This window comes from Drosophila busckii, chromosome X, assembly GCF_011750605.1.
Source record: "Drosophila busckii strain San Diego stock center, stock number 13000-0081.31 chromosome X, ASM1175060v1, whole genome shotgun sequence".
Classification (NCBI taxonomy): domain Eukaryota; kingdom Metazoa; phylum Arthropoda; class Insecta; order Diptera; family Drosophilidae; genus Drosophila; species Drosophila busckii.
Window position 1 is genome coordinate 17629315 of NC_046608.1, and position 20735 is coordinate 17650049.

General features: G+C 41.4%; 2 protein-coding genes and 1 long non-coding RNA gene across 3 annotated transcripts; 2 read left to right on the forward strand and 1 right to left on the reverse strand.

Annotated features, from left to right (window-relative positions):
* The first annotated feature begins 16497 nt into the window (after positions 1-16497).
* On the forward strand, positions 16498-17328 carry LOC108606079. Its single transcript, XM_017995923.1, has 2 exons — positions 16498-16587; positions 16648-17328. The coding sequence occupies exons 1-2, from the start codon at positions 16540-16542 to the stop codon at positions 17224-17226; spliced, it is 627 nt and encodes a 208-aa protein (XP_017851412.1). The 5' UTR covers positions 16498-16539; the 3' UTR covers positions 17227-17328.
* Positions 17329-18550: 1222 nt separating this feature from the next.
* LOC108605982 lies at positions 18551-19324 on the reverse strand. The gene is made up of 2 exons (XM_017995805.1): positions 19216-19324; positions 18551-19155 (listed from the first exon to the last, which is right to left on the reverse strand). Exons 1-2 carry the CDS (start codon positions 19276-19278, stop codon positions 18586-18588), a joined length of 633 nt encoding a protein of 210 aa, XP_017851294.1. The 5' UTR covers positions 19279-19324; the 3' UTR covers positions 18551-18585.
* LOC108605983 lies at positions 19089-20497 on the forward strand. The gene is made up of 3 exons (XR_001915404.1): positions 19089-19176; positions 19930-20134; positions 20218-20497. It is a non-coding gene; the product is annotated as an uncharacterized LOC108605983 (long non-coding RNA).
* Positions 20498-20735: the final 238 nt, after the last annotated feature.

A 20735-nucleotide genomic window follows, 5' to 3' on the forward strand; every position in this document is an offset into this window, starting at 1 on the left:
CAGGCTTAGCACATTTTCATTCAATTTAAGCTCTAATTGAAACATTCATTGTATTTGTATTGGCAGGCAGGCAGGCAGGTAATAATTAATCATGAATAAAAGAAAGTGCAGGCGGCCAAGTGGCCCGTTGGCGATAATTTGCGCTGAAGCTTTAAAATAAATGATGGCCGAATTTGTGACAAGCTGTGTTAGCCAGCAGAAGCTAGGGGGTGTGGGGTGGTGCCTATGGGGCGAATTTGAATGTCAATTTGAAGGACATACTGCGATTGCTGCTGGCTGTTGCTTCGATTGTTGTTGCAATTGCATAATAAATGTGAGCTGGGACAGAAGCAGCAACAGCAGCAACAGCAGCGTTGCTTGTTAAATTTATAACCGTATTGTAAATGCCGTTAGCAGTCTGGGGGTGGGGGGTGGGTGTGGTGTTCTGGCTGTGCGACGCGACGTCATTGTGGCGGCAATAGCAATAATAAATTTTATAAAAAGACATTAATCTTTTTTGTTCGCAGTTCAAATGCGCTTGTCGCTTGATTTCTTAGTTGGCAATAAAACAACGTAATAAGATGTTGCACACACACACACACATACACACATGTGATATATGCATGCATTTTAAACATTTTTGCCGGCAAGTGCGCTGGCAACTTTTTAATATGGCTTGTTAGTTGAGAATTTCAGAACCAGGCTGAGCTAAACCGGATGTAGGTCCTGCAGTCCTGCAGGCCGTCAACATGTTTTCAACGTTTGCCCATAAAGTGCCTGCAATCCATCAACGTACAACTTGCAACAACTTCATTTTATGTTGCAATTGTTGTTGCTGCTGTTGCTGTTGTTGGGGCTGGGTCATTAGGGCGTCAGCACTTTAAAAGCGAATTCTCGCTGTTTGCTACTTAATGCACACATAAATAAATTAAAAGTTCTTGCCCAATGCTTTCAATACACACACACATGCACATGCACACACACACACACACACACACACCTATATACATGGTAACTCAATCAAGTTTGATATAATTATTTATTTAATATATTAAGTGCTTGCTGCCAACTTGTGCAAGTCACGTGTCTGGCAAAAGTTTCATAAAATGCAACAAGGGTATCAATGAAGCTCTTAACCAAAAAAGATTTCAAGTGCAGCAAAGCAAAAGTTGCGCTAACTACGCACTAAACTAATTTAGTGCTTGTTTTAAGGTCAAAGTGCTTTGAAACTTATTTTTTTTATATATATTTATAATCAACTCAATTAGTGCTCAATGTCAGTTGCATAAATAAATAATTCGAATGCAAGCAAATAGCTGTAAATAAATTATTAAGCTATTAGGCATCCAAATATGCCGCAGCTCAACCACCCAGCCACCCACTCTAATACTAAAGCCGTCTAATTAACACTTCATTAGCTTAATTTAACGCGCCCGCTTGTGTTTAGCTATTGAATAACATGATAGACAAATTGAGCGCTCAACTCAACGCTTTAAACATTTCAAAATGCCAATGACCGACAATTTGTTAAATACAACTAAGCTGCTGTTCAATGTATTTATAAAGTTTTGTTAATTTGTTCGCATGCTGCTGTTAATTGAAAAAAAAACCCACACAACTGTAAGCGAGCAGCATCCAAGGTCAACTCAAGGCCTACATCTATTTAGATGCCTCGCTGCCTGCCGCAGGGCAACCACATTTCTTTATCTCTCTGTTTGCGTGTGTGTGTCTGTGTGCGTGCTGAGTGCTGTGAGCTGTTTGAAGTTCTTTTGCTTTTGTATTTGATGAGCGCAGGATTTTTTACAATTGACTTTTATTGAATAAGAAAATACAATTTAGAGCAGAAAATGTTACGTCAATTATCTGCACGCATGTGTGTGTCTGTCTGTGTGTGTGTGATTAGTGCACACAAAGCTCCTTTCAGTGCGCATTTCTAATCAAAAATGCATTGCATTCAATTTGAGCTTGAGCTGCAGTCTTTTCAAGCAAATTAAATGGACGACTGACTTCAATTGCTGTCCACCTGATGAGGTGAGGGCAATTGCACTACACATTGCCGGAAGCCCAAGCAAGTGTAGCAACTTGACAGCAGCTTAGACCTGAAAAGGGCAAAGTCCACCCATTACGAGCATAATAAATTGTATGCCGTTTTTAGTTGCTGCCGCCACGCCACGCCAGCAACTCAAACTCATAATGCCGCTCAAGCATTGACTTCTGAACCGGAGAGAGGGGTGGTGGTGCGGTGTGCGGTGTGGTGCTGTGAAACTAGCACAAGTAGAACTTCGTTTTACAATTTGCCATAACACAAAAGCTGACAACAAAAGGAGACGCGCCAAAGGAATAAGCTGCTTAAGCAGCTCCCATGGATCAAGTCCTAATCTGCTGAAATAACCATAAGCCATTCAATGCTGCCTGCCACACACACACTGTTATACTTATATATTTTATTTGCCTTTGTTTTTTTTATTCTATACGCAACAGTAGTGAGCTAAGCAGCTTCAGTAATTTATAGTTAGCAAATACAAATTGTAGTTGCATTCAATTTTATTAAAACTAATTATTAATAAGTTGAAATGCTTTGATATAATTTTGTAAATATTTTTCATAAGCTTCAAAATGTTTTGAAATCATCTTTTGTAAGCTATTTGGTTTAAATTCATTTAAAGTCGACAGCAGCGCTTGCTAACTGTCATTTGTTCAATATATTTCTATAGCTTATCAATACTTTATTTAAACTCAAATTGTTGTACACACATGTGTAATTATTATTTGAAGGTTTTTACTTTTGCTGCTGCGCATTTTATTTTGTAAATTCAATTTCAATATTTGAGTAATTTTGTTGCTCTTTGCCTACGCAGTTTTTGTGTCTTAATTTAATTTAAAATCTACATTTATGTGCAAGCAGGCGGCGCTGCGAGCGCCCTCGCTGGCGTATACGTAATTTGTCTGCTGTCTGCAGTTGCTTTATTGCCTTTAAATATGTTTTATATTTGTTGGGCGAGCGCCGCTGCATAATGAAACATAATTTTACATTTTTTAATATATATATACATATATATATATGTGTGTGTGGTAATTTGCTCCAGTTTTTTATGCCTGTCGAATGGTTTGTTTATAATAATTTCACGTTTGAGTCGCGCTGTCACTGTCGCTATCTGCTGCCCGCCAATTACTTAGTTATGTAAAGTAACTCATTTTTTTTTTTTTGGGTGCGCACTTGATGATGATGCTCAAGGCTTTCTCGCACTCGCACTCTCTCTCTGTATGTGAGTGTGAGCTGCTGTTGCTCTTGAATTATTCACGTGGGATGCCGGCAAAGTATTTTCCATACGCTTTTCATCTTTCTGTATGCATAAGTGCTGAGTGCACCACAAACGTGGCTTAATGCGCACACACACACACACACGCCCCGCAACGCGCTGCTTCAAATTTATGCCTTATTTACACACACACACACATTCGTGCAAACAAAGACATTTAAAGGCATATTATAGTTTTGGCGCCTTGTACACAGCTGAGTGCAAAAATATGTTGCATACTTATGCGCGAGTCAAAGTCGAACCTAATTGAAATTGGCAAGTTTTAGGACACTTGGCACTGGGGACCAGCAGCAGCAGCAGCACACACAACACAATTTGCACAATTTGCACAATTACCAATGCAATAAATATTTAAATTTATGACTCAATTAAAGCAGACACAGCTAGTCCAGAAAGCCTTAAACATTGCAAACTAATTACAAACAATTAAGCAAACAATTTAATAAATGGCAAAACATTAATTGCAACAAACGAAACGAACGCAAAAATAAGCAAAAAAACACAAGCCAATACAAAAAGCCATCAATACAACTAAACAAAGTTTAAAGCCTTAAATTGTCGGCGTGTGGCTTTCATCGATCGCATCACGCTACTTTATAATAATTTCAATTCATATTTGGTACGTTTTATTTCATTTGTTGTTTCTTAAATAAAGTTTGGCAAGTTGGGCCCGTCGTTGTGAATGGGATTTTGTTTTCGAACTCCCACTCCCACTCCCGCACTGCTGGGCTCTGGGCTCTGGGCTCTCACGCCTTTACCGCGAAACGGCCACGGCTTGCGTTGATTGTTATTTTATTGCTGGCGCATGGAGAGCGTCACGGACCAAAACGCAGAAATTGTTTTTGTGCTGTTTTGCGGTTAAAATCTCATTTCGTTTTGCCCATTATATGACTCACTCTAAACCCCAACCCAGTTCAGCAGTCGAACAGCCCAACACTATCAGCAAACTGCCCTCTGAGTGTTGCCAATGCGGGCTCTGTCTTGAAAATTGGCAACGAGTTTGCATCGTTGCAATTAAAAGTCATAAGAACTACAACAATATTCAAGTAATTAGTGCAGTAGCAATCAAAGCTAAATGCAATGACATTGATTTATATGCACATAGCTTTCTAGTATATATATTAATATATGCAAATTAATATGCTTGCGTTGCGTGGGCGTGGCCAATGAGCGTGTCAACAGCAATGGACAAGTGCCTACAAAATGTTGAGGGGAAATTTCATAACAACTTGTTGACAATTAAAATTATGCAGATAAGTAAGAGTTGACACACACATGTCCAGCAAACATAAGTTTACAATTTGTGCGTGTGTGTGTGTGAGTGCGTTTAATTATGTTAATTTAAATCACGCATACCCGCACGCACACAGAAATTAGCGTCTGGAAATGTACTAACAATAAACAATTGTGCGTTAGAGCAAGGTTTGTACTTTTGCGGGCTGAAACAAAACAACAACAACAACAACAAAAAAAAGAAAAACAAAACACTTTCAATTTACTTAATTACTTGGCCCTTCATTAACATATTGAAATGAAATGCCGCAACGCTGGCGAAATTAAAGCACAGGCAGCAGCAATATTCATATATATGTATGTGTGTGTGTGTGTACACCTGATGACATGCTTGTAAGCGTGTGGGCGTGTCAACATAATGCACACCTAATTGCCGTCTGGCATGGATGGACAGCTAACCGAGCGACGCTTTGCGTTGAGTCAGCACTTTTGCCAGCAGAGCCAGCATAACAAACAAATACACACACACACACAGACACACATTGTATTGTACATTATATACATATGGAACGCATTTAAATTTGATTTTAGCTGTACAGCTGAGAATTTGCATTTTGCTTGCGGTATTGTTGTTGACATTGCTTGTTGTATATCTTATGCTTGCCAGCAAATAATCCTGATTGAAATTGCATTAATTAGCCCCAGCATACACACATATATATATATATCTGCCAGCAGGCTTAGCAAATAAACTTAAAAGCTGCTTTGGCTAGCTTAACAACTTAAGACATCAGAGATTCATTCATTCAAATATGTATTGAATTTCGAGTTAGTTCAGCAATTGGAACATTTTTTAAATCTTCTCTTTAAACATATATCGCTTTAGTTAGCTTCCAGCATTTAGTTACGCATCCTCTCGAGCCTTGCAATGTATTAAATTTCATAAAATTCGCTTTAATTCCATTGACACTAGTTTCAATTACTTTTTGCGGTGCTTTTCTCGGTTTAATTATCATTTTGTGTTAAACAGGTAAACAACATTTTTAGCATAAAGCGAACGCCACTTCACTTCGCAATAACTAGCAAATAAAAAAAAAGGCAGGTAAAACGATAAGGCAGGTCGTGGCTGGATGGCAGGCAATTGCCATGCAGCAGCCACAGCCACAGCCGCAGCCACAGAGCGGTGCCACACAGAGTTTCTATCTTGTTAAGCAGATTAAATGCTTTGTGCGTTGTGCCAGGTTGCCAGGCAGCCAGGATCATCATCAGCATGAATGATAAAAATAGAAAATCCGCAATGACTCCACTTGGAAGTCAATGCCTATGGCGTTAGCTGGCACTAGTAATAAGTACAAGCAAATACATACGCAATACGCACACATACATACATACGCAACGTTCAACAAAATGTGGGCACGTCTGTAGTGTAGGCAGGTCTAGTACTGCTGTCAATAAGGCCAAAGGGCATAGGACACATTACGCAGGAGGCTAACAAAACTTGTACACAACATGCCAACGATAACAACAACAACAACAACAGCAGCAGCAGCAACAACAACGAAATAACAAAGGCAAAGCGAACAAGCGTCATAAATAAATTTAAATTGCGCCAAAAATCGCACGCTATTATTATTATTTATTATGTAAGCAATTTGCAGGCATTTGTGTATGTGCATATATTGCGTATACGTACTTATGCATGTGTGCGTGTGTGTGCCTGCGTGCGTATGTCTATGTATGTGTAAGCATGACAACCAACTAACTTTATTAGAACTTTGTCACAACGTGAAGCGTTCGACATGCCTCAAGTCAATTGGATATGACACAAAAATAAATGCTCGTTAAACAATATTTAAGCCTATGCAGAGCTCTATATTTACTAAAAGTATATATATATATATATAGTATATAAATCGCGCTTAAATATATTAAATCTGCTAAAATTTGACAAGAACTTTGCTTCTTTTTATACTCACTGTCAACTTTACATCACATAATAAAAAACACGCGCAACCCCCTCAGGAACAGTATCCTATCTCGCCAGGGATCAGGTCGCATTTCAAGAAATTGTTGCTTGGCACACTTCGGACGAAACACTTGCATCTGCATCAAAATTTAAAATCAAGAGATTCGATTTTTTGAAAAATGCATGATTACATCACGAATTTAATAGCATTCCACGTGGATATACGTAGAGAAGCAATTGATTATTTGGAATGATGTGATACTAACATTTGTATCAAGAGATTCTGATTACGAAGACCAGTGATTAATTGACTGCACGCAGAACAGATGATTATTGGGACTGCACGGCAGCAACCATTGATTATTGAATGCGCGGCAAAACCATTTATTGGATATGCGCGGCAACCATTTGATTATTAGAATGCGCGGCAACCATTGATTATTAGAAATGCGCGGCAAACATGATTATTGGCTGCACGGCAGGCACATTGATTACTTGGGATTCCGGGCAACCATTGTTATTGGATGCGCGGCAACCATTATTATTGGACTGCACCGGCGGCACCAATGATTATTGGACTGACGCAGCAACGTTGCTTATTGAATGCTCGGCAGCAACATGATTATTGGAAGGCGCGGCAAACCATTGATTATTGGAATGCGCTTGCAGAACCATTGATTATTAGAATGCGCGCAAACCATTGATATTGGACTGCCGGCAGAACATGGATTTTGGACATGGCGGCAAACCAATCGATTATTGGAAGGCGCAGCAAACATTGATTATTGGACTGCACGCAGCACCATTGATTATTGGAATGCGCCGGCAACCATTGATTATTAGAATGGCGGCAAAACTTGATTATTAGAATGGCGCGGCAAAACCATTGTTTTGGCGCACGGCAGAACATTGATTATTGGAAAATGCGCGGAAACATTGATTATTAGACTGCGCGGCAAGCCATTGATTATTGGCCGCACGGCAGCAACCATTGATTATTGGAAGCGCGCAACCATTGTTTAGAATGCGCCGGCAGCAACCATTGATTATGAGAATGCGCGGCAAAACCATGATTAGAATCGCGGCAGCAACCATTGATTAGTGGACTGCACGGCAGCAACCATTGATTTTGGAATGCGCGGCAACCTTGATTCTTGATTGCGCGGCAAAACCATTGAGTATTGGACTGCACGGCAGCAACAGATTATTGGACTGCACAGGCAGATCCTTGATTTTAGAACTGCGCGCAAAACCATTGATGATTAGGAATGCGCGGCAACCATGAATTATTGGACTGCACGGCAGCAACCATGATTATTGGAGGATGGCGGCAAACCATTTGTATTAGAATGCGCTGGGCAAAACCATTGTTATTAAGACATGCGCGGCAGACCATTGCTTATTGACTGGACCGGCAGCAACCATTATTATTGGAATGCGCGCACACCATGATTATGGAAGTGCGCTGCAAAACCATTGATTATTGCGAACTGCACGGCAGCCACCAATGATTATTGGACTGCACGCAGCAACCATATGATTATTGGATGCTCGGGCAGAACCATTTGATTAGTGGAGGGTGGCGGCGGTGCAAACTTATTATTGGATGGCGGCAAACCATGATTACTTGACATGCGCGGCACAACCATTGATTATTGGGACTGCACGGCAGAACCTTGATATTGGAATGCGGCGGCAAAATGCATTGATTATTGAGAAGCGCGGCAAACATGATATTGATGCACGGGCGCAACAATGCATTATTGGACTGCACGGCAGCACATTGAGTTGGATGCGCGCAAACCATTGATTTTGGATGCGCGCAGCCAACCATTGTTATATTAGATGCCAGCAACCATTGATTATTGGACTAGCAGCTTTCTGAGGGGAACGGGCTAGCACACCCATTGATGATCTGAATCGCGGCAACCATTGATGATTGGAATGCGCGGCACACCCAGTTGATTATTGGACTGACGGCAGCAAACCACATTGATTATTTGGACTGCACCGGCAGCCAACCATGATTATTGGAATGCGCGGCCAAAACATTGATTATTGGAATGCGCGGCAAACCAATTGATTATTGCGATGCGCGGCAAACCATTGATCTCTTTGGACTGCACGCCAGCACCAATGAATTATGGACTGCACCGGCAGCACCATTGATTATTGGAAGGGGATGCGCGGGGCAAACCATCGATTATTGGGAATGCGCGGCAAACCATGATTATGACTGCACGGCAAGCAACCATGGATATCTGGATGCGCGGCAAACCATTGATTATTGGAATGCGCAGGCAAAACCATTGATTATTGGACTGCACCTGCAGGCAACCAATGATCTAATTGGACTGTCACGCAGCAACATTGATTACTTGGAATGCTCAGGCAGCAACCATTGATTTTGGATGCGCGGGCAAATGATTTATGGACTGCACGGCAGCAACCTTTGATTATTGGACTGCCCAGCAACCATTGATTAGGGAATGCGCGGCAAACCATTGAGTATTAGAATGCGCGGCGAAACCACTTGATTATTGGAAGCGCGGGCAAACCATGAGTATTGGAATGCGACGGCAAACCAATTGATTATGGACTGCATGCAGAACCAATGATTACTTGACGGCACGGCGCAACCTGATATTGGAATTGCTCGGCAGCAACCATGCATTATTGGAATGCGCGGCCAAACCATCTGATATTAGAATGCGCGCGAACCATTATTATATTGGATGGCACGCAGCAACCAAGATATATTGGACTGCACAGCAGCAACCATTGATTAATTGGAATGCTCGGCAGCAACCATTCTTATTGGAATGCGCCGGCAAACCATGATAATTGGAATGCGCTGGCAAAAACCGATGATTATGCGACTTGCACGGCGCAACAATGATTATTGGACTGCCCAGGCAGCAACCATTGTGATTGGAATGCTCGGCAGCAACCATTCCTGTATTGGACATGCGCGGGCGAGGAGAACATGGATTCTAGACTGAGCGGCAACATTGATTATGGACTGCACGCAGCAACCAATTGGTATGGGAGGCGCGGCCAAACCATATTATTGGAGCTGCACGGCAGCACCAAGAGTATTGGGGACTGGCACGCGGCAACCCATTGTTATTGGTGCACGGCAGCAACCATTGATTCTTGGATGCGCGGGCCAAAACCATTGATTATTGAATGCGCGGCAAAACCATTGTTTGAATGCGCCGGCAAAACCATTGATATTGGACTACACGGCAGCAACAATGATTATTGGACTGCACAGGCAGCAAACCATTGATTATTGGAATGGACGGCAAAACCATTGATTATTGAATGCGCGGCAAAACCATTGCTTATTGGACGACGGCAGCCAACCATTGATATTGACTGACGCAGCAACAGTGATTATTGAATCGCTGGCAAAACCCATTGATTTTGATGCGCGGGCAAAACCATTGATTATGGGAATGCGCGGCAAACCGATTTGAGTTATTGGACTGCAGCGGCAGCCAACACATGATATTGGACTGCACGGCGCAACCAACTTGATTTTCGGAATTGCGCGGCAAACCACCCCACCCCTCTTGGATTGATGTTGATGCGCGGCAAACCATTGATTATTTGGGCATGCCGCGAACCCATTGATTATTGGACTGCACGGCCGCAACCAATCATCATTGGACTCCCGCAGCACCAATGATATTGGACTGCACGCAAGCAACATTGATATTGAGACTGCACGCCAACCATTGATGTTTGGAATGGCGGGCAAAACATTGATTTTGGAATGCGCTGCCAAAACCATTGATATATATGGACTGGCACGACAGCAAACCAATGCTTATTGCGACTGCACACGGCAGCAACCATTGCATTATTGGAGAATGGCGGCAAACCAACTTGATTATTGGTACGCGCAAACCATTGATTATTGGACGCACGACTAGCAACCATATGCATTATTGGACTGCACGGCAGCCACCAATGATTATTGGACTGCACGGCGCAACCATTGATTATTGGAATGCGCGGCAAAACCATTGATTATTGGAATGCGCGGCACAACTATTGATTATAATGCGCGGCCAAACCATTGATTATTGGAATGCGCGGCGAAAACCATTTGATTATTGGACTGCACGGCGCAACCAATGCTTATTGGACTGCACGGCAGCAACAATTGGTTTTGGATAGCGCGAAAACCATTGAATATTGGACTGCACGGCAGCAACCAATGGATTATTATTCGAATGCACGGCAGCAACCATGGTATTGGAATGCACAGCAGCAACCCATTATTGATTGGAATGCCGGCAAAAACCACTGATATTGGGAATGCGCGGCAAAAGCCAATGATTATTGGAATGCGCGGCAACACCATGTGATGATTGGACTGCACGTCAGCACCAATGATTATTGGCGCACGGCAGCAACCCATTGATTATTGGGATCCGCGGCCACACCATTGATTTATGGAATGCGCGGCAAAACCAATTGATTATTGGAATGCGCGCAAACCTTGATTATTGGCAATGCGCGGCAAACCATTTGATTATTGGACTGCCACGGCAGCAACCAATGATTATTGGACTGCACCGCAGCACCATTGATTTTGGAAGCGCGGCAACCTTGATTATTGGGAATGCGCGGCAAACCAGTTGATTATTGGATGCGCGGCAAACCATTGATTATTGACTGCCGGCAGCACCAGTGTATATTGGACTGCAACGGCAGCAACCAATGATATTGGACTGCACATCGGCAGCAAACCAATTGCATTATTGAATGCGCGGGCAAAACCATTGATTTATTGGAATGCGCAGCAAAACCATTTGATTATTGGGATGCGCGGCAAAAGCCATTGTTGATTATTGGAATGCGACGGAACACCATTGATTTATTTGGACTGCCACGGCAGAACCAATGGATTGGACTGCACGGCAGCAAACATTGATTATTGGAATGCGCGGCAACCATTGATTATTGGAATTGCGCGGCAAAACCACTTGTTATTGGAGATGCGCCGGCAAAACCATTGATTCATTGGACTGCCGGCAAGCAACCTTGATTTATGGGACCTGCACGCAGCAACATTGATTATTGGAATGCGCGCGCAACCATTGATTATTGGCTAATGCGCGGCAACCTTGATATTGGATGCGACGGCAAACCAATTTGATTTTGACTGCACGGCAGCAACCAATGTCTTGGACTGCCAGGCAAGCAACCATGTTTTGGACATAGCGCGGCAAACCATTTATTATTGGCAATGCGCGGCAAAACCATGATTATTGGAATGCGCGCAAAACCATTGATTATTGAGATGCGCGCAGCAACCCATGATTATTGGACTGCACGCAGCAACAGTTGATTCTCTGGATGCGGCGGGCGAAACCATTAATTACTTGGATGCGCGGCAAAACCAGATGTTATTGGAATGCCGCAGAAACCAGTTTGATTATTGGAATGCGCGGCAAAACATTGAGTATTGGACTGCCGGGCAGCAACCAATGATTATTGGACGGCACGGAGCACATTGTTATTGGAATGCGCGGCAAACCAATTGATTATTGGACTGCCCCGCAGCAACCATGATTATGCGGACTGCACGGCAGACCACAATGATTACTGGCTGCACGGCAGCACCATTGATTATTGAATGCGCGGCAAACATTGATTATTGGAATGCGCGGCAACCCCATGATTATTGGAATGCCGCGGCAAACCACTTGATCATGACATGCGCGGCAAACCCATTGATTATTGAAATGCGCACGGCAGCAACCAATGATTATTTGACTGCACGGCAGCCACCATTGATTATTGGAATGCGCGGCAAAACCATTGATTATTGGAATGCGCGGCAAAACCATTGATTGAATTGATCATGAATTTTCTTAAAAATGGGCAAAAATCGAAAGTTGCAGAATCCAAAATATAATGATGCCACTTTGTTTCTAGCATCAATAGGAGCATAAAACAGTAAACAGTTGCACAATCGGGCGATTATTGGCCAAGTTATGGCTAAAAAACCATAGCCGCTAACTTGCGTTTTGTTCAATTTCCAAGCCTTTGCGAAGCTATGTATAATTTAGCTACAAAAAGTCCTACAAAAAGTACGAATAACGGCATTTGTCTCTGCTCCTGTAAGAATTTTTGTTCCCGTCCTTGTAGGAAGGACTACTAAGTATTTCCCTCAAAATAAGAAGAAATAAGTCATGTTCTGTTATAATAATTGTTTATTTATTACCAAAGCATTTTGCTTAATAATAATACAATTTAGCAAGCTAAGCCTTACAACTAATAATTAAAATGCCTTACATAAGCATACATATGCATACATATTTGTTATCACAAAATAATATTAAGGACTAAATACAAATAAAGAAACAAGAAAGTACAATGAATAGAAGTAAAGAAACATTCACAAAGCAACTTTAAAGTTAAGTCATTATACAAATTAATAATACAATATTCGTATTAATGCATTAATTTAAATAAAAGCTATTCATTCAGTGTCCCTTCAAGCACCATAAAACTGATATTGTAACTCCTTTGTCCAGTTAACTCCCGGTAACTCGCCAGGATGCAGAATCCAACTGAAGTGACCAGATTATCGTGTATGATGAAGACCTGCGTTCGCTTCAGAGTTTAAAGGCCTGATTCCAATGAACTGCCGCTTACCACACGTTGCGTAAAGTATTAACGCAGCGCAGACAGCAAAAATTTGTAGCTCTTCCTCTTCAGCTTCCTCCTCCTTGGGCACCGCCTTCAGCCACTTTTCCTGCCACAGCTGTCTCTGCATTTTGCAATACTGCGGCACCACCTACACGCTGCGTTATCTGTAAGCAACAAAATAAATTAATTAATCATGTGGTCATGATGAACAAAATAATATTTAAATGTAAAATTGTATAATCTCAGGCTTGTGGCCAAGGATCCAGCGTGTCTATAGCGTTTCATCAGTAAACAAACTTACTTAGTTGATTGCTTTAAACAGCAAGCCAGCACGAATGTGAAGCAGCAGGAGCTTGGGGACAGCCTGGCGCTGGTGGTGCAGCAGCTGTATGCTTAACTTTGATAGCTTCATTGGCTACGTACGCAAGGCGCTGGAGAAGGCGCTGAAGTCATCGAGAAACTAAACGCATGCACCATTTTGTGGACGCCATTGACATGCCAATCACTAGGACATCAGCAAAGACTCTGGAAAGATGTCTAAGAAGTGCAGCTGGCAGCTATTCACCGCCGTCATGAAGCTCAACAAGACCAAGCTGCCCACCATGGGCTGTGCGCCACCAGCGAGGTTAACGCTACCTTCTGTGTGGACAACATGTAAATGTACCTGTAATATGAAAATAGAAATAATTATAGAGCTAAGCAAAATTTACAAATAAAACTTTATAAAATAAACTTTAAAAAATGTGTTCTTATTAGTTCTTACGCACTTACAGATTTATTTATCGAATGTTGACTAAAGAAAATATAAAAATTGCATAAGAGTATTTAAAATGAATTAAGCTAAATATGTTGTATTTAAAAAGAAATAAGTAAAAATCATGGCATTGTCCAAGAAGCAGAGGCTGACAAAAACAAAACAAAACTAAGAGTGAATGCGGAACTCTCTTAGTTTAATACACACACAGAGAGATTTTTACAAACTCTTTACTGTAAAGTACGCAGAGAGGCTCATGCAATGAACAGTTAGTTGTAAAAGCATTGAGTTAAAATGCAAGCATACGAATGTAAATTTGAAGCAAACTGCAAAGACTCAGCGAAGATTGCATTTTATATTATTTAAGAACCGTCAATTGTTAGCAAAAGCATTGAGAATAACTGCAACAAACTTACTGCGTCAAAGCAGCTCTATAGATTGCTTATGGATAAGCACATTGATTTTATTTATTATTATTAAACTGGTAACTCACGCACTGCTTGTCTATTCGCCGAGAGTCCAAGCATAACTAACGTGCGTACCGCCTTACGTGCGTTCTTCTTCACTCAGTCTCCCACACAATTATGAGCGGCGCTGCTTTGCTGCTCTTTGCTGCTCGCGTCCTTGGTAGAATAACACAAGGTAGCGGACTGCGCTCTTCTTTTTGAGAGTTTGGGTACTTAGCTATCATTCCTCCCTCTACACACGTATACAAACGAAACTGCGAGTTGCGAGAAGCAGCAAAAAGGAGAAGAAGCTAAGAGCGCAGTCCGCTACCTTGTATTATTCTACCATGCTCGCGTCTATCATTCGTAAGCACTCGATCGCACAGCGCTCCTGTTTCGGCAGAACTTTTGAGTGCTACCGTTTCGTTGCTTAGAGAGCGTCGCTCCCGTCGAATAAGAGCATCAACGTTTCAGTGAGTGAATTTTGCTGCTCTCGAGTCTTTCATAAGTTCATAAGCGCTCGATTGGCCAGCGTTGCTGCTGCGGCTGCGTCGCTGTTTTGCGTAGAGTGAGCAGGATGGCTTTTGTTAAGCCGCGGGTGGTATGTAATTTGCATATGCAATATCTCTCAGGTTCAGGGTCATAGCAAATGATGATGTAGTTGTTGTTGTTGTTGTCGGTATGTTTCTTGATGTAATTTGCAAATCGCTTTCAAAGCAACTTTCAGTTTATTGAACAGAAATCAACAGAAGGTGACTGCACTAAAATACAGCCGATACACAAAGCAAGCTCTGCGAGTCGTGACAGCAACCAAAAGCTAGCCGTGACACAGCCCCAAGAAAGCACAAATTGTTTTTTTGTTTCAGCAGCTTTGCACAGGCTGATACAACTTGGAAATTAATTAAATCCTGACGCAATTTCAAAATCGAGTGGCTTGCGACACTCACAGGCCGACACTCAATCGATCTGCATCTGCATCATGCCATTGAAAAGGAACAGGAGCTGAAAAGGGAGTCATAATTAGAAAGAGATAGAAATAGAGAGTAAGCAGTGCAAAGTAGAGAAAACTGAAAGCACAAATTGTCTGTCTTTCTGTTCACTGGATTGTCATTTGCTAAATAAATTCAAGAGGCGTGTTTGCGATCAATTTAGAAACTCAAAGAAATTAATATATGTTTAGTATAGAGATTTGCTTAGAGTTAGGCTTGCCGGCCCTTGGTAAATAGACTCCAGCACTTTTCAGCACACACACACACAAAAAGAACCAAAAGAACAATTAAATATTAATGGATCAGGCTAACACCACCAAAAATTACAACAATCAAACACATACCAACTGCTTAAGTAACCAGCTAAACATATATTAAAATATAAATGTTGTAATTGTCTTGAAAAGAATAGGGATAAACTATTAATCCACAATCGCATAATTACGCATAAACCGAAAATTTGTTAAATGTTTAAACCAAAAATATTATATATATTTTTGTATTATAATAAATTTTTATTTACAAATTTAGTTATTCATTTTTATATTAATAACAAACTTTTTAAATAGCAGTTAACTTAGCTATATGTATATTGATTTATATTACAAAATTTGAAGATACAAATTTCTTTTTCATTTATTTTCAATTCAAAGGAGTTGTGCTTAAATTTTCTTTTACATTTTTTTGGATCAAAACACGATTGTTAAAGTTTATTAGTTTGAAATTATTATTTCTTTTCCTGTTTAAAATCCCTGCCCTTAATGCTGTCAACAAATTACATGGCTAGCCCTCGAAGAACTTAAGCAGGGTTATGGACAAAGGGCTTAACGGCCGGCTGCTTGGCTTATCAGTGGTAGTGATAAGAGCTTAAAAATCGACTTTGACAATTGAGATAAACATGTGTTTGGCAAAATGAAAAGCAATTGGCCTGTGTCTTATCAGCAGATGCAATGATATGCGCAGTTTGCGGTGCTAGAGCACCGAAAATAAATAAACTTTGCTAAGCCTCAAGCGCCAAGTGTGTTGACCATTGAATTGCCGCAAAATAAAAAATATATAATTATAGATGATTGAGCAGATAGATATGCTGGGGTGGATAGATAAACTGACGAGTGCCGAGCGCTATAAAAAGTCCGCAGGCGTCCAGCAAAGTGTTGAGTAAACATTTTCCAAGCTCAAGATGAAGTTCACCCTGTTCGCGCTTTTCGCCGCTGTCTGTGTGCTCAGCGTAAGTAAAAGAATCGCAGTTTTCATATAGAGTAACTTAACTAATTGTCCTTTGGAACAGGTAAATGCTGGAACCTTCCAGCCTCTGGCCCAGGCACCCGATGTGGGCATGGAGTTCGCGCCCAACGATTTGTCTGACGATGAGTTCATTAACTTTGAGCCCGAGTTTGGAAGCTTCTTCTCCACCACCTGGTGGGTCATCAAGGCTTGTCTGCGCACCGTCAAGGGCTTCAACTGTCTGATCAAGTGGGTCATTGGCATCAAGGCTAGCGCTCTGCAATACGCCGCAGATATCACTGGCTGCGGCATCGCTGCCACTCAGGATGTCACCAATCTGATCAACGCCAACCTGAAGATCATCACCACCTGCAACAACATTATCAACTACCAGGAGAACATCTGCTCCAGCACCCAGAACGAGGAGAAGCCATCGATCACCAGCAACTGTGGCGGCAAGGTTCTCTACTCTGTCTTCACTCTTTACAAGCAGACCAAGACGGCTATTGCTCTGGGCAAGAAGATCACAAAAACCGGCTCCAATGCCGGCACCTGTGTGGTTAATGCCACCAACACTCTCACCAATTACTACACTCAGTTCCCCGCGAACATCAAGCTGTGCTCTCAGCTCTCCAAGAACTAAGCAGTGGGTCCCAAAGCCTGCATGCATTTGTGTATGCCTAAAATCATTTTTTTTTCATATGTCAATAATATAATATAGAAAGCAAAAGTAATCTGCATTTAATTAATTATTTAATTTTCTGCAAATAAGAGCATTTCATTTAAAGTTTCAAACAGAATGCACTCAAGGCAAACTTGCACGTGGGCTCGCTCAATTGAAGAAAAGTAACTCAGTTGATGCTTAGCTCAAGTCTGCATACATCAATAGTCAAAGCAAAAGCCACTCACGCTCTCACTCATCGTACGATGCACAGTTAGCGATGCTCGCTTAGCAACGAAACGGCGACTCTCAAGCTCATTCGCAGCAGCAGCGATGAACGGCGCTCTCTAAGCAACGAAACGCGGCTCTCCAGTTCAGCAGCAGCAGCAAAATACGCGAGCAGCAAAACCCACTCACGCTCATCATACGATGCGCAGTAAGCTGAGCGCTCTCTAAGCAACAAAACGGCAATGCTCAAGTGTAGCTGCAGCAGCAGCGCTTAACCACGGCCGCTCTCAAGTTAAGCCGCAGCCATCGAGCGCTTACGAACGAAAGGGTGATCTGTGTAATAATAATTAATAAAAAAAAATGTGATTTCTTCAGAGCAATTGATGGAGCTGCTTTGAGCAAGTAAGTTAATAACAATTGGTTTAAATGCTCTCACTAAGTGTTTAATTATTGTAAATATAATATTCGCTGTGTATTTAAGCTGCTTGCTTGAAATTTTCATTCATTTCTTTGCCTTACTTTTGCTTTTGTCATTTTCATTCAATGCTTTTACAACTAACTGTTCCTTGATTGAGCTTCTCTCTCTCTCTCTCTACTTTACATACATTTTGTCTGTGTTTTGAACTAAGAGAGCTCAGTATTGACTGTGAGGCCATGATAGAATAATGCAAGGTAACGGACTGCACTCTTTTTTTTTGAGTGTTTGGGTACTTAGCTTCATTCGCTCCCGCTCACCACCGTATACAAAACGAAAAGAGCGACAGCGAGAAAGCAGAAAAAAGAAGAAGAAGCTAAGTAACCTAAGAGCGCAGTCCGCTACCAATGTGTCAGGCTGTGCAATTCATTTCATTTAACTGTTCAGAACTAACACTAACGCATATCTGTTTTAGTTTTACTCAGCCTTTGCTTCTTGTACAGTGTCATGATTTGCATTTTATTTATTCCATTCTAAATATTTTACGTACTTCATTTTAAATATTATTATTTTGTTTTACCGTTGGCTATGCTTAGTCAACATTAAATAAACAAACACACTACAGCCACAAAAATAATTTCAATTAAGACAAATTCTTTTGAATTTCATAAAAATACTTTGAATTTTATTCAATAAGCTTACATGTTGTCCACACAGACATTGACATTGGGCAAGAAGTTGTCGAAGGTGATCTTGACCTCGTTGGTGGCGCCCACGAAGCAGGAGCTGGTGTTGGATGGCAGCTTGGTGATCAGCTTGATGGTCCTGTTGAGCTTGCGTGTGAGCTTCATGACGGCCTTGAACAGCTGCCAGCTGCACTTCTTGGTGGACATCTTGCCGGAGTCTGTGGTGTCGTCGTAGTGATCATTGTTGCACAGCTGGCTGTTCAGATGGATGATCTTGTTGCACATGCCGATCATGGCCTTGCAGGAGTTGACAATGGCCATCACATCCTTGGGCACCTGCGTGCCACAAGCGTCAATGGCGTCGATATATTTGGTGCAGGCCTCCAGTATCTCGGTGACCTCCTTGACGATGCAGTTAACGCCGCGCAGCGACTTTAATGCCTTCTTCAGCGCCTTGCGCACGGAGCCAATGAAGCCGTAGCTATCAATGTCCACATAGTCGTCATCCAGCTCTGCCTCCAGCTGCTGCAGCGCCAGCTCCAGCTCCAGGCTCTCCGGCTGCTCCACATCCGTGCTCGCGTGCTTTTTAAAACAATGAACTGGGTAAGTTTGTTTACTAATCAAAGCGTGGACTCAACTTACGCTCGAGCTGAGCAGACAGCTGCCCGATAGCAGCACCAAGAGTACAAGTGTTATGGCTTTCATATTGAATTGGCTGCCAAACTGCTGCTCGTCGTCTTTTATATTGAATCGATCGATCGATCGACTGGCTGTCAGTCAACTGATTGCGATATTATTTTGAATAGATTGCAGCCATATATCAGCCGTGGCCTATATATAAGTACTTAATAATTGATATATAGATATGCATGCCGATAGTTTAAGGCGCTTTAATTAAGATGCACTGCTGCCCAAACACTATTTGTTTATGCATATAGGCCTCCAATCTGGAGTGCCTCTGCTATAGATTGAACACCTGCGCTGATTAAATTACAGCTTTGATGGACTTATGATGATTCCACCAATAGACACAGCTGATGTGGAACACACGCCGTGCTCTTATCAGTGCCAACGCTAAGACTTTCAAAGGCCTGGCCATAGCCCTACTGATAGCTTTTCTACAATCAACACACAAATAATAGTTAACGCTTCTAGATTGCAAGCCAAATTGCTATTGTCTAATCATTTCAACTCAAATTTCAAATCGCAACTGTGATTCATCGATTTTTAATACAATATGACATGAAAAATGTCTGCAAAATATTAAAAAATTATCAACTCAACAGCGATAGTTATTTTGGCCTACCGCAAGTATAAAAAAAAAACAATCATAATATCATCTGTTTTATTTTTCAGCTTACATACAAGACATCTGGCTTCTACAGTGGGATTTATGTTTTGGAGAGTTATCAGAGTCAACTGGACTAAGGACTGCTCGTCAAATGAACTCTACGAAGAGTCAAAGGAGTCAAAGGCGGTCCTCCTGGAGATCTGGAGTCTTACCGGAGCTATCAGGACTGAAGATTACAATATCAATGACGATATCAAAATTAATATATATGTTTGTACTTTTAATATTTATAATGTTCTTTCATTCATTTGTATTTCATGTTCATTAATATTTTTCATTTAATTTTATTACAGCAAAATGTGTGCGGACAACATAAAGCACTATATTCTGCGTTGGGAGCTGCCACAAATGTTAGTATTTGCTACGATGTCTTCACCATTAAATAAGCCAACAGCGACGCATTCTGAAAACCAGCGTCAGCGCTTAACAGTCACATGAACAACAAGGATAGCGTTCAAGTCAGTCCGGCAGTCTGGATAGTTACAGAAGCAATCAGGACTGAAGACTACAACATCAACTATCAGTGGCAATAGCGACAACATGAGCTACTTGTCCTGCTTCAAGGAATGTTAAAACAATTGCTTTTATTAAAATATTGTTTGTATTTCTATTATTTATAATGCCATTTCATTTATTTTTATTTGATGTTCATTATTAATACCAACCAAACATATATGTATGTTTTAAATAAAGTTGTAAGGCTAAGCCGCAAAACGAATGTATTGTACAATAAAAATAATTGTGTGAGCAAGTTCGTTGTTTAAGTCGTTTTTGTTTACATTTTATATGCCCAATTTCATCGCTTTTTAGC

Bases quoted from the DNA above. Each gene is read 5' to 3' on its own strand.
- LOC108606079 (XM_017995923.1), top strand. From the start codon at position 16,540: ATGAAGTTCACCCTGTTCGCGCTTTTCGCCGCTGTCTGTGTGCTCAGC. The intron at 16,588-16,647 runs GTAAGTAAAAGA...CCTTTGGAACAG, and splicing joins CCGCTGTCTGTGTGCTCAGC to GTAAATGCTGGAACCTTCCA.
- LOC108605982 (XM_017995805.1), bottom strand. From the start codon at position 19,278: ATGAAAGCCATAACACTTGTACTCTTGGTGCTGCTATCGGGCAGCTGT. The intron at 19,156-19,215 runs GTAAGTTGAGTC...TGTTTTAAAAAG, and splicing joins GCTGTCTGCTCAGCTCGAGC to CACGCGAGCACGGATGTGGA.